The sequence below is a fragment of the Sardina pilchardus genome, chromosome 5 (assembly GCF_963854185.1).
Source record: "Sardina pilchardus chromosome 5, fSarPil1.1, whole genome shotgun sequence".
In the NCBI taxonomy this organism is placed as follows: Eukaryota; Metazoa; Chordata; class Actinopteri; order Clupeiformes; family Clupeidae; genus Sardina; species Sardina pilchardus.
Genome location: NC_084998.1, coordinates 31112478 through 31126476, shown reverse-complemented (window position 1 = coordinate 31126476; position 13999 = coordinate 31112478). Strand labels below are relative to the sequence as shown.

General features: G+C 44.1%; 2 protein-coding genes across 3 annotated transcripts; both read right to left on the bottom strand.

Moving 5' to 3' along the window:
* Nucleotides 1-889: 889 nt before the first annotated feature.
* Nucleotides 890-1711, bottom strand: LOC134079654 (ubiquinol-cytochrome-c reductase complex assembly factor 3). The gene is made up of 2 exons (XM_062535745.1): nucleotides 1490-1711; nucleotides 890-1148 (listed from the first exon to the last, which is right to left on the bottom strand). The coding sequence occupies exons 1-2, from the start codon at nucleotides 1604-1606 to the stop codon at nucleotides 1017-1019; spliced, it is 249 nt and encodes an 82-aa protein (XP_062391729.1). The 5' UTR covers nucleotides 1607-1711; the 3' UTR covers nucleotides 890-1016.
* Nucleotides 1712-7340: 5629 nt separating this feature from the next.
* Nucleotides 7341-12835, bottom strand: cnih2 (cornichon family AMPA receptor auxiliary protein 2). 2 transcript variants are annotated; one of them, XM_062535743.1, is made up of 6 exons: nucleotides 12218-12835; nucleotides 9835-9903; nucleotides 9483-9530; nucleotides 9181-9293; nucleotides 8641-8784; nucleotides 7341-8565 (listed from the first exon to the last, which is right to left on the bottom strand). In XM_062535743.1, the coding sequence occupies exons 1-6, from the start codon at nucleotides 12296-12298 to the stop codon at nucleotides 8538-8540; spliced, it is 483 nt and encodes a 160-aa protein (XP_062391727.1). In that variant the 5' UTR covers nucleotides 12299-12835; the 3' UTR covers nucleotides 7341-8537. The 2 variants fall into 2 exon arrangements, with proteins under 2 accessions (XP_062391727.1, XP_062391728.1); XM_062535744.1 differs by having other exon boundaries at nucleotides 7341-8537.
* Nucleotides 12836-13999: the final 1164 nt, after the last annotated feature.

Sequence of the window (13999 nt, the reverse complement as noted above, 5' to 3'; positions counted from 1 at the left end):
TCGAGGGGCGTTCCCACTGATCTATAACTAACACTGGATAGACTATCCCATTGTTTCCCCCCCATCATTCTTTATGTAGATCAGTGAGGATCGAGGCATCGAGGAGCGAGGGAGGACGTATAAACGCTACATGAAACGCACCCCTGGAAATTTCAGTTGTTCACTCCACTCTCTTGGCCATAATTAAATAAATATGAAACTATAAATGATAGACTCTCACACCCTGGACGAATCTACCGGAGTATTCCAGTGTGGTTTATAGTGAAAACCCTGAGTAACTAGTATTCATGGGTTTCATCAGGTCCCTTTCCACAGGTGTATAAAATCAAGCACCAGATTATGAATGCAAAGTGTGTGGTGCTTGATTAATACACCTGTGGAAAGGGACCTGATGAAACCCATGAATAGCGTAAGTGTAAACCTCCTACAAAGTCCATATGGCATTTGTTTGCAAATTAAGCCGTACAGTTATTCTGTTAGGAGGTTTACCACTTACTCTGAGTAAACCTACTTTTGGTTCGTCAGGTTAGGTTTGTCACTGAACCATGTACTTGGAATTACTCCTCCTGGATGAATTGTGTATCTAAATCATCACTCACTTCATCAATCATCAATAGATCATTTGACTCTCTGGACACTCAGGGTCAGCTCCTCACACCTGTCAGACTTAATTTACATGCATCTTAGATGCACCTTTATTTACAATCTTTTAACAATATTGTCCCACAGCCATAGCTGTTGTAGACCACAATTTATTACAACATTAATGCACGTTTGTAATAGCAAAAATTAGGATATTGCATAGCCTACTGCACAGCATGTGAAGTTAGACTAACCATTGTATGCAATACCCTTATTTAGAAAAAAATCTTGACAGATGCTGCTGAAATTAACGCTTTGTGGAATAGTTTAATTGGGTTAAATTAGGTGGCGACGAAGAATTTGCCTGCTTCTTTTTCCCACACAAATGGTCAACTATGGACCGTGAGTTCAAGTCCTTTCCTCATGATACCAGTTCAATTCTTCGGAGGCGAAAATCCACGTGCAATGTTGTCCGGGTTCTCAGACGCGTCTTTTAACACCTGCATCATCAGAGCGTTCCGTCTCCGAGTCTCATCCATGCGCACAGGGTTTGATTCGGGTAGATTCTGGTCATCAGAATAAACAAAGAATAAGGAGGACAGCACAGTAGAAAACTATCGTTTGAACACCAAACCCCCATCATGTGTCCCTGAACAAAACATGCATACCAACCAAATGTAAACAGAACGCATGCACCATCAGCAACATAGGCTACAGTCAATGCCATTGGTAAGGTTACTTAGCTAAGCATACCCTTCACTTTCTAATGAAAAATAGGCTATCCCACAAATAGTAAGATAATGAATGAGTTGCTTAATAATGTCAAAATGATATTCAATTAGGCTAATGTCAGCTTGATGCGCGAACGTAATGGGACATCTCTTTGAAGGTGCAGTGCACAGCCTACCTTCAATATTTCTCTTTTCCTTTCATCAGATGGCGATATAACAGACCACATTGCGTAACCAATACCGACAGCACCAACAAGTGCTGTGGAAGTTAAAATTGTTCGCATACTACTCATAGCTCCGGCCTTTAGTTTATTTCCTCCAAAAAGTTAAATTGAACGGTGTGTTGTGACGCCTGCTAACTTGCTTCTTGGATTGCTAGCTAGGTCATCAGCATGTCATCCGCAATGCATTATGGGACCTGCCGTTACACAAGGCCAACTCTTATTTGAAGAAAATATCACTTTTTCTGCTTTTTAAAGATGCTATCTGAGGCACACACAATACCATCTCGCAATGTATCATAAATAAATATGAATAAGTATGAAACTTTAATGGAGATGCTAAATAGCCTGTTATCTGCCACGAGAGACTGTCCAGACCCACAACTTTGATAGGCTATTTAGCACAGATATCTCTGATTGCCTATGTAAGCCTGTCTAATAAGCAGCCCTATGTCTGATATAACGCATATGGGTAGGCTACAGTAAGCTAAGTATGCGAATAAACTCAGGTTAAAAAATATCAAACAGTTACTAGACACCTCACCAGGTGGCACTAAAGCTCCTTTTACAACTCAAAGGTCTCTCTCTCGCTCTCTCTCTCTCTCTCTCTCTCTCTCTCTCTGTGTGTGTGTGTGTGTGTGTGTGTGTGTGTGTGTGTGTGTACATATGTTAGTGTGTCTCCTGCTCCCTCCTGTGAGTGTGTGTGCTTGTCTGTGTCTGTGTATCTGTGAGTGAGTCAGCTTGTGTGGGTGTTTCGAGTGCAGATAAGAGCTGGTAATGGGCATTCATCAGTGTCAGGGGTGCAAAAGAGGCAGAACATTGCCAGGGTGTTCAGCGTTCACATTAGTACCAGCTACAGTGACTTTGGGAAATGCACTCCAAAGGGTTCTGTCTGATATTATGCTTCAGCTTGAGCACTTGGGAAGTGAATTTTTATGCCAGTCTAAAACGATAGCTAAACCACTTCAACAGTATTCACTTGTATTTTTTCCCTGATTAGACCATTGATGACATGAAATGTGATGTCTCATTTGCATAAAAGAGACACATTAGCTTGCCAACATCCTTCTCACCATTCAATGCTGAACATATTTGGATCTTTTTAGCTGCAGATGTCATTGCTGTAACCCACCATTCTGTTGTTATTGATGTTCATCTGATATAGGCTACAGTATTTCATGTCAGACTTCATGTCTACAATAAGATGGGAGAGACCAATCCAAAATTCAAATCTATGTTTCATTCAACTCCACAAACCACAGAAAGAGACATATGTTTTCTGACTAGACAAGTGCAGCAATTTGCTCTGAATGCATTATAGAACCATATTTAATAATTTCCTGCTTCTCTAGCCCCCCCTCCCTTCCTCATGGATCACTCAGTCAATAATGACACCTCTCTCCCCTCCCCTCCTCATCCCTTTCACTTGGTGATTGCTACAGTAACGCTTGCAGATGCTCGCGCCTGTTGCCATGGCACCCATTTTTTTCCCCTGAAGGTGCACTGTGTGCATCCTTGTGTGCATCTGTGTGTGTTTAGCCATTTTGCGTTCTATTCAATGTATATTTCAACAGTGTGTTTTCCCCCCTCTCTTTTGTGAAAGTCTGGCAAGAAGTCATCACATGTATGTTTGTGGTGTGGTCTGTGTATGTCTCTCTCTCTCTCTCTGTGTGTGTGTGTGTGTGTGTGTGTGTGTGTGTGTGTGTGTGTGTGTGTGTGTGTGTGTGTGTGTGTGTGTGTGTGTCTGTGTGTCAGGATTTGCTAATGTCCTTCATAACATTCTGTATAGCACACAGTTCCCATCCCCTACACCTGCTTCAGTGTTCAATTTCACAGCACTGCAATGAGCCAAAATGCTACAGAGGACAGCTGCAGTTGCCAAGCGTTTTTACACTATCTCTGTATTATTTTAACAAGTGTGATTTTTAGTCATCACATTGTCACTGATGGTGGTATCACAGTAGTTGAGATCTTACTGTTAAAAAAATGTTTTATGTCTTATGTAATTACATAATTTGTTGTTGTTATACTATAAGTGTCAGACATGTCAATGCTCTAAAAAGAAAATGTTAAAATGAATATAAGATAAGCTAGTCTGATGTATGCTGTGTGTTGTGACAAACAGGTTACGGATAGTTGTATGGCATAATTCCAGACCAACATCATCCACAAATGCAAATCTTTCCCTCTGGCACGGTTCCAGCTGCGTGTGAGTACAAATGTACTCACATTCCATGACAAAGCGTGTAGTATTTCGTCAGCCATTGAATTGATTAGCTGATAATAACCTAGTTAATGTGTTTGGATGTGTTTTTGTCGTGTTCTAATATGCAACAGTTTCATTTTTATGGTCCATCTTGTGTCTAATGTTCATTGATGTTAATGTTCACATCTGTTGTAAATCAATTGCCCCCTGGGATTATAAAGCTGACATGGACACATTTTTGGTGAAATTTAATTTCAGTCATGCCCCCAAGCAACTCAGACAAACTCACACAAGCCAGATGTATCAGAACATGTATAGTAGAATTATCACATTCATAATTGAAGATTTTGCCGTTTGTTATTTCAAGATGCCTCATTCTTTTGTATTCTGAGGTTTTTCCTCTCTGATCGTAAAGGTCCCTCTCTGAGAGATCTTTTTACTGATCTCTCAACACATTTTGCTGTATTTAAATTTCCCTCATTTTTCATCCTCTCTATCGCAGCCAGCCTGGTCTCTCTGTCAACTCTCTCCTCCACCCATCCTTTCTCTATCAGCCCTGGTCTTATCTGGTCCCTGGTCAGGTATAATTATCTGATGTACCCTGTGATCTATAATTCATTCCTCCCTCCATTGCCTTCCTCACTTGTGAACTGTAGCCATTTACCTCTTCTCCCTATTGGTCCTCTGAGTTTAGTTTGTGCATCCATCCATACATTGAAGAACGAGACACACAAGAACGCACATATGTATGCCCTGCATTTATAATTCAACTGGCAACACATGCTATAAATTGTTCACATCCCAGGCAATATTTTGAATTTAAAATTGGGGCTAACGTTAATGAGTTCAAGACCTCATATCACTGTGTTGAAAGTGTGTGTGTGTGTGTGTGTGTGTGTGTGTGTGTGTGTGTGTGTGTGTGTGTGTGTGTGTGTGTGTGTGTGTGTGTGTGTGTGTGTGTGTGTGTGTGTGTGTGTCTGTGTGTGTGTCTGTGTCTGTGTGTCTGTGTGTGTCTGTGTGTGTTTGTAGCCTACGTGTGCGAGTACGCATCTGTACACTTTGTCTTCAGCTCTCCACAGCCTTTCTGCATGTTAGAGCGAGAGACACCACCGCCTCTGTCATAAGTACAGTAGTGGCCTTTATCCTACAAAAAACATGAAAGAGGCTTCGCTCTGTGTTGCTCTCCACTTTCGGTGCAGCTCCTGCTTATCTGGGTCATAAGAGCCGTCTGTATGTTTTATGAATTACTCTCACACCTCAGACCAAGCATGTGGAAGCAGCACCTTCCCTCACAGGTTGTTTGTCATTTGATGGTGATGTACAACAATTGAATTCAAAAGAGGTTATTATACAGGCCTAAGTTATTTGTCAACAGCAAACCCAAAAGTATGCAGTAGTAGTAGTTGTAATAACACGAATATTTCTAATGTTTATGTGAGGAAAGAAGGGTGATTTGTTCTTTAATGCAGACATTCAGTGCTGTTGTAAAAAATGGAATTAAATGTTTAGCGTCACAAGCAATAATTTGGTTGGCCAAGCATGCCATAAATCAATGGACTATTTATTCTTTGGTAAACTATTTTGTCGCATCTTGTCTTCTCTCTCTCTCTCTCTCTCTCTCTCTCTCTCTCTCTGTCTGTCTGTCTGTCTGTTTTGTCTGTGTCTTTGGTGTCTCCATATCCTTGTAAGTGCCAGCATATGTCAATAGCTCACTCATGTTGCAAAGTTATCAATTGTAACCAGTTTCCATGGCAACATCTCTCTGGAGGTACAGAGCAGTGAGAGGGACAACTGAATTTGGTGAGAGAGACAGAGAGGGAGGATGGCTCATAGACCTGTTCATACTGTGTAGTCATATTTGGATTATTTTGGATACAAATCCAAAACATGGTACAAGATGTGGAGCATAGAAACATTTTACTCATATTGTTGTTTTTTTGCAGCATCATAATCGTGTTATTTATTTATTTACGTGGTGTTCCAATTTAGTGCTCCATTTTCATAGCAAATTGCTTTCGCAAGCTTTGGCAAATGCCTTTGCTCCACTGTCATTCAACTGAAGTGTCTTTTGGACTCATGTTTGCTTGGTACTGTTTCAGAAGGCATGGGAATGAAAAGGGAAGGAAATGGCATGGCAGAGATCGACAAAGAGAGAGAGAGAGAGAGAAACACAGTGTGAAGGGGACAGAGTAGCGAGTCAATAAGACTCTAACACAGTTTGGTTGCCATGGAGACAGCAGAGAATGAGATGCAGTCTGTGTGAGGTTGTGTGTGTGTGTGTGTGTGTGTGTGTGTGTGTGTGTGTGTGTGTGTGTGTGCCACCAATCATGCCCCCTTCTATTTCTTTCACTTTGATTCACACACAAAGTCTATATTGCTATTGTCTGGGCTGCCAACAGATTCTGTGGATGTCTTCCTGTTCTCATCGTTGAGGCAGAGTAGGCTATCTTGTTTCAAATTCCCTTCTCTGTTTTCCTCTTTGGAGAATTCCCCTCTCTTTCCTTTCATGTCGACAAGGACATCCACATTTCCACTTAGTGTAAATAAACACGTTTATCCATATGTATGTCTAATTGAATGAAAATTTTGCGTTGGCAACAAACAGAGACAGTACTCAGCACTGTTGCCACATCGATGTTTTATTGTCGTAATGTGGAATTGCTTTTCTGTATATAGTATACTGTATTCTATTGAATACAAACTAGCGCATCGACAAAGATACTGTAGCATACAGTGATGAATGTATGTATAAAAGACAGATACAAGTTGGCTCTCTTTAAATATAGATACTGCATTTTCTTCATATAAATATGACATTCAGGAATGATGCCCAAAAAATGGCGCCTCAGCTCCACTGTCCTCCCCCTCTAACCCCTATCTTGTGCTTGTAGCGATTGTCCATGAGTCATGACAAAGGCTCATTGAAATAGTTCAAGGGTGTCAGTCTCTCAAATTAGGAGGCATGCTTCATTCTCATCAGAGGCAACACAGCACAAATAATAAGTAAAGAAATGAATAAATATATGATTTTTAAAATGAGCTCTAAATGAGCTCATTCGTCGGCCAAGTTGGAATCACTTTATAAGAACAAATTGGAGCAGCTGAAATAATGAAATTCGTTTCTACATTTTATATACTTTTTTTAAAACCACAGTGTGCCAGCAGTGGTGATCAACCTAGAGGAGCAGACAAATGGACATATGGACTGGCTGTAATGGCGGCAAGGGAGCTAGCATGAGGCCTAAGGCAAAGCCTATATGGTGGTATAATGTGACGGCCGACATTCTGGCTGCCAGAGTCTCCCGGGGGTATATATAGCCTAGGCAGCTCTGTCCATTTGACGCCATAGGGGGCTCACTCACTGCTTAGGCTACTCTGTCACGCTTCTGGAAGCTTCTGTTTTCATATCAGGTGCACACTGTGGCCATGGCCCTGTGTTGTTTCCCCAGACTACCATTTAAGACCTTTTCTGTAACACTCAGAACATCGTCTTCAGCAACCCCCCAACACTGCCCCCCCCCCCCCTCCCCACTGGGCTCGCTCGCTCAGGATGAAATTAATTCCGTCTCCGGCGAACGTGCACCTCTTTATCTGCACTACTGAACTCTCGAGCTCGGACGGGGTGCGAGGTCAAATTGGCCCGCTCTCCTCGAGGGGGTAGCGAGAGCTTGCCCTCAATCTCAAGTTCAACCTCACTCTTACAGGTATCGCCCGGCTTCCACACAGTGTTAAAGTGACCGCCTGCCGAATTCCATAGACTCTGCGAGAAAGCTCGACACACCAGATAAACACACTCAGTCAAATCCTCTTAGTCTGTGATATCAGAAGCACACTGCTTTTTATCCAACAGTTTTCTCGGCCTTGCTTGACCCTCATTGCTTAATAGCCATGGAATTAAATGTAAACGTATCTCTCCTGTATTCTGAAGTAGTAAGATATTGTTTGTGCGGTTTTCTTTGTCTAAAAGAGCACAGGTAGTACCACTTCTGATCAAAACTCTACAGTTAAACAATGTCATCAGTATTTAAATACAGCTACCTACCAATATCATCAGGGTTCAAAGAATCTACCACAACTATTGAAATAGTATATGAGTATTACAGTATCTCAACTAAATAAGGATTGTGCATCTCACAAATGTTTTCTTCTTTTAACATAGCATGGAGTTGAACAGAAGTATACTGAAACGTAACATCAATATTAAGTTTTATGTAACAGGATATTTTTGCAGTTCACACTTGTGCCTCAGCTCAGTCTGTGAAACCCAAGTGGTTTTGAGCAGCACAGGTCCAGCAGCCCTTAAAAAGTGAAACTGTGTTACAAAACACGCTGCCTCCTCCTCCTCCATCTCCTTTCATCCCTCCATCTCTCTCTCCTCTTCCTCTCTCTCTTCCTCTTCAACTCCATCTCCATCTCTCACTCTCTCAAGTCATCCAATGGCAGTGTCTGAGCTGGCTCAGCAAAGACTCCTTCATTTCTTTGCTCTCACAATGATTGTTTTTTTTTTCTCCACGTTGATTTATGTTAATTCACTATCTTCCAGACCATGTCCACAGGAGAGACGTGAGGAGGAGTTGAACAAGAGTTTTCTGATGGTGTGATGATTGAAGAAGACGTGTGTGCAGCGTTGCTCTTCCAAAACCCGTGGTATTGTTGTCCTCTGGTGTTGCGTTATTGTTGCGGCTGTCATCCTTTTTGCTGTTGGTGTTGTTGTGGTTGTTGTTGTTGTTGTTGTTTTTGTGGTTCTTGTTTTAACTCAGCTTTGGGTTTTAGAAGCTCACCAAAGCATCGACCATACTAAAAAAAGAGGGAAAGGATAAAAACGCTACAGTGAGTGTATTGTAGAGATCCATGGAAAATGACCACTTATGGTTGAAAGCTTCACTCGAGATGAACTCACCTGTACAGATAGTAGAAGAAAGAGAGCAGGTAGAAGCCCAATTTACACCAGGACTCTTTTTGGCAGTAGTTTAGGATGTCTGCGTTCATGACACTCACAGGGTCATACATCACCTCCGAACCATCAGCCGGCCGGTGGAAAAACCTTTGAGCGGTTTTATCACGGGAAGAAAAGAACAGGAAGAGAGATGTAAGAATATGATAGGGTGACAGATAGAAAGTCCCTATAGCATATGTAACCATCATGCATAAACCCAAAATGGCATGGACCCAGCAAAGGATGGCATCCTCAATTATTGATTTGCCACAGTATGCCACTGAAAGCATCCATTCTTACAAAGCCATGTATGTGACATTTTTGATCGCTAACTGCCCCAATACTACATAAAACCTCTTCACCTGTGAATGCAATAGAATACACACACACACACACACACACACACACACACACACACACACACACACACACACACACGCACACGCACACGCACACGCACACGCACACGCACACACACACACACCATGATAGCTGGCTGCCTACCTCCAGAGATGATAGAAGAGCAGGGGGATGTTCAGACCCAGGGTGACCCACTCTCCAGCACACATGAACATCAAGCAGAACAGGCCGTGAATGGAATATTCTGGAACCACCAACTGAGAGAGTTAGATTGGCACAGGGAGAGAGAGAGAGGGAGAGAGAGAGAGAGATAATGATTATGTGTGCATGCCATGGACCGAGAGGGAGGACATAAATCAATCAGTCACAGTCCTCAAAATAGACACATTGAAATGTTCCCGGACTCTCCCCTCTCCTCTCCTCTCCTCTCCCCATCCTTCTCTTACCCTCCTCAGCAGGTTGCAGATTCTCTCTATATTCAGGATTCGCTCCCTCTAGATCACAGAAAGACAAAATGATTCATGTATTTCAGATTCATCAAATCAATCATCAAACACATCAATCTGATTCACTTTGTAGGGAACATTGAGATGCATTTGAAACTATGCTTTGTGTGTGTGTGTGTGTGTGTGTGTGTGTGTGTGTGTGTGTGTGTGTGTGTGTGTGTGTGTACAGTATGTCTGTACAGGTTTGCTTGAGCCTATGTGTTGGCATGCATACACCTGAATCACATTGCTCATATCTCAAGTGCAGCAGCTGAAGCGTGTGTCTGTGTGGTGTGTCTGTGAATGGCCTTACTGCTCTGGTTGGGTTGCTCTGGTCGATGGGGTTCTTGAAATCTGTACGGAGCTCGTCGAAGGCAATGATCTATGAGAGAGAATGAGAGAGAGAGAGAGAGAGAGAGAGAGAGTGGTGCGTGTCAGGAGTTAGCTTTCGATGATAGCCATGGTAAGGTGGAATCAGCGATACGGGCAGAAGTTATCTGTTTTGAACCCTGACAGTCAAGGAAATACAACGTCACACCCTCACTTTGGCTTCAGTCTTTCCCCAGAGTCCCCCCATTTGTGCACATGGCATCTCGCTGCCTCGGCTAACACATTTGATTGACAGGCACTTCATTGTCCTTATTGGTTAGGCCTTGGGAGGTCACCTTGTTTGCGTTTCTTTTATTTGCTTATTATCCAGTATACACAGCCAGGGGCAAACACAGAGATGAGTGGCTGCTTTTTATCCTCTGAACATATAGCCTGGATGTAAATAAACAAGCATGACTTGGTAGAGTTCTTCCAGATTTTTTTTTTGAAGTGTTCTGAAGCGGAAGTGTAGCATCGCTAACTCTACCCTTAATGAGCAGTTTTTTTAGGGCTTCAAGGCAGTGAAAATTTTGATGATTATACACAAATTGCTCAAACCGGCACAAAAAGGGGCCGGACTGTTTTCCTCCCTCTGAAGTATGCACAGGCTGAACAAAGGGTTCCCTACTTCCCCTTCATCTCTCTCTCTCTCTCTCTCTCTCTCTCTCTCTCTCTCTCTCTCTCTCTCTCTCTCTCATGACACAAATGTAGACCTACCCTTTTATTTTAACACAGGCCCCCAATCTCAACAAGCTGTCCTTTTTTTCCCTCTCCGTTTCCCCTTTTTGCACACATAGCTCTATACTCTATATCACCCTCTTATTTTTATACAGCTATGTAAACAGATGCAGTTTCCATGGTGATCTGTGGAGCCCTTAAGCGAGCACCATGGTTACTATAGAAGTGACTAGTGTGTCTGATTGGCTGGGAGAGCTACAGTAATGGTGGGGGGTTCAGCAGTGAGGGTGAGGAGTAGCGCTGGGAGACTGGGGGTGGGGGGGGGGGGTGATGGCTTGAAAGGGGGGATGGGGGCCTGCAAGTAAATTAGAGTTTGATAAGCATTCTCAATAACACGACAGACGGACACATTCACTCCCTCCCTCTCCATCTTTCCTCTATCTCCCTCGTTCCTCTCGTTCTCTCTCCTGTCCTTTATCCCTTGCTTTCTCACACTTCTACTCCCATTCCAAGTGACTCATATTTAGATTTTTCTCCCACCTCGCCCATTAGTCAAAGCGCCGTCATTTCATGCCTATATTCCTCAATGGTCAAGAAACTCCCTCTACGCCAAACCCCCAGGGCCAATGAAAACCCTGCTTCAACAAAAGCACAGACACTCAGAGGGTGGGAGGGTCCAAATAGATAGATAGAGAGAAAGAGAGAGAGAGAGGGTGAGAGGTCTCATGGCGGATGTCTGGATGCGTCTTCAGATGTAGACAAGCAGAATACAGATTATTCTCCAGTCTGCCATCCCCAGAGACACCTCTGGACATTTCATTCATTACTCTGCAGACTGTAGGAGGGAAGACGGCTGCTGTGATATCTTGCTCACTGTTTCTTATTTGTTGTTTGTTTGTTTGTTTGTTTGCTTGTTTTCTCTCTTCCTCTTCCTCTCTCCCTCCCTCTCTCTCTCTTCTCTTCCTCTCTCCCTCCCTCTCTCTCTCTCCCTCTCTCTCTCTCTCCGTTGCTGTCACATTCCTCTGCTCTAAGTTTCTGATTCCTGTGCTGATATCGATCCATGTTGTGCTAGTCATAGTTTGAGGTGTACTTATGACTTTGAGCCTGGTTATTTCAGATGCGCTTATTTAAAGGAGGCTGGAGTCTGGCTCCCATCACACCGAGACACTGACTCATCTCCGGCTGCTGCTCACACACGCTGACACCGTCATGGCCAAGATGACACCAACTCACACTCTTAAACTGATTCATATACAGGTGAAGGGGACGAGACAGTCACACACACACACACACACAATACACTCTGTATGCTGTACACACACATACACACATACACACATTGGATAAAGTATTTTTTGTCAACATCAGTTTTGCCTGACAGGTCATGTCCCCGTGAACTTTCATACATATACATTTTTTCCTTTTAGCTATTTTACTTTCCTGAAGCAGCAAATAGCCATCTATAGAATACTCTTTCAGTGATTCATCTGTGCCACTGCATTTTTCTAAATGTGAATGAGTATGTTGCACACATTGCATATGCATCGGGTGTGTATTTCAAAATGACATTTGTGTGTGTGTGTGTGTGTGTGTGTGTGTGTGTGTGTGTGTGTGTGAAACTTCAGGTGGGCAGCGCTACACACACTCACCTGCCAGATGACGAAGAAGATGAGCGCGGCGCAGAGCACGAGCGTTAGCATGTAGCAGAAGGCCGCGAAGGTGAACGCCATGGCCGTGCCGGCGGCCAGCCTGTCAGCGTGCAGGGTCGAGAAGGAGAGGGGGGAACGCGCCCCGACTCTCCCTCTCTCCGTCTCTGCCAAAGGGTGGGGGGGTGTCCCCTTGCCCAGAACGCTGGGGGCTTCCGCCCGGGAGCTCTCCTCTCTCCGCGCTGTCGCTCCCCTTATTCCTTTCTCTTTTTTCTTTCTTTTGTTTACTGTTCCTTCTCCCTTTTTTCTGTTCTCACGACCGCTCTCGGTCGCTCCCTCTCCCGGTTCCCCAGGTGACGCGCGCGTGTGGACGCCAAGCAGGGGGACTTCAGCTCGCGGGGGACTCCACCTTCTTCTCTGTTTGAAGTCCACTCGTCCTCCTGAGTATGTATATATGTGTGTGTGTGTGTGTGTGTGTGTGTAAGAATGTGTGTGTCTCCTTGCGTGTGTCACGTCTGCGCCTCAGCGATGTTGCGGGAGGCGCGTAGCCCCTGTGTCTCCTGAGCGTGTCCAGGAACACTGACAGATGTGCTGCTGCTGTGTGTGTCTCCTCTCGTCTGATCACCCCCTCCTCCCCTCTCCCCTCTCCCCTCCCTCCTCGCCTGGCTCTCTGGACCTAACTGGGAGTCTCTTTGAAAGCCTGCCTCCCCTCCCCCTCCCCCAAACCCCCAGCTCTCCGCCGAGTGGATGTGTACCTCACACGGTACCCCCCCACCCCCCCTATGAGTGTGCCTTTACTGGCACACCATGCACCCTTGCAGGTGGCAGGAGGCATTCATCTTCATTACGCTGTTGCTTTTGGTGACAGATTAAATATGGCTCTCCTCGGCAGTCTGTAAAGTTAAACCGCCTGTCATGGCAAATGCTATGGCTTTTTCTAATTTTGGCATCAATAGAACACTGTGTACAAAATAGGAGAATGCTCTACTGTCAGTGCCAAGCTTCTCTATGTATGCTGTAATTTGATATATAAAAAAAACATCAAAAGAGGTTCAAATCAAGTACAAGTTCTATCTCAGAACACAGGAAAACACCCTGTGTTTCAATTGGATCACAGTATCAATCTGTAACAATAACAGACTAGGTGTAAACAGTCCCTTGTATAAAAGAGCAAAATGTCAAAAAATGCAACAGTGAATAATAAAACTAAACTTCTTTTTGTTCCTGCGTAGAGCACACACACACAAAAAAAATGGATGCTCACGGAAAACCTGGTAAACTACTTCTGCACTTGTGACAGATGGACGTGTCGCGCCCTACAGATGCTGAGAAAGCTAATGAAGATGGAGCGATATTGATGAGAGCGAGAGCCAACGACAGAAAGGTGATTTGAAGCTCAGCGTGTGCGCCCGTCTACCTGCGTCGTCGGTGCTTGGAGGAGCCGCGCGCGCCTGTCAGTGTTTTCCGGAGCGCCGCGTCGTCTCGTCATTCCCTCCCCTCGTCAATCTGGGTCGACACCATGTCAGTTTCGGTCGCGGGAGCCACACTTTGTCGAGCCGCGCTGCGTCCATCAGCGAAATCTCTCTGTGCACTTGTCAGCGTCTCGGCGCCTGCTTGAATAACATCAGAGGAAGCCGAAGAACAGGAGACTCCGAATGGGTTGAGATAAGGCTGGATTCAGTGGAACAGGTCTGCTTCGCGTAAGATTGAAAAAGAAGAGAGGGAAAAAAACAAGCCTGACGTCCCTCGGAAGTCTTGAAGTTAATTGATTCCCCTTTCCTTTTT

Coding starts and splice junctions, on each gene's coding strand:
- LOC134079654 (XM_062535745.1), bottom strand. CDS start 1,606: ATGAGTAGTATGCGAACAATTTTAACTTCCACAGCACTTGTTGGTGCT. Junction 1,149..1,489: donor GGAAAAGAGAAATATTGAAG/GTAGGCTGTGCA, acceptor TCTGATGACCAG/AATCTACCCGAATCAAACCC.
- cnih2 (XM_062535743.1), bottom strand. CDS start 12,298: ATGGCGTTCACCTTCGCGGCCTTCTGCTACATGCTAACGCTCGTGCTC. Junction 9,904..12,217: donor TCTTCTTCGTCATCTGGCAG/GTGAGTGTGTGT, acceptor TCTCTCTCATAG/ATCATTGCCTTCGACGAGCT. Junction 8,566..8,640: donor TTCTTCTACTATCTGTACAG/GTGAGTTCATCT, acceptor CACTCACTGTAG/CGTTTTTATCCTTTCCCTCT.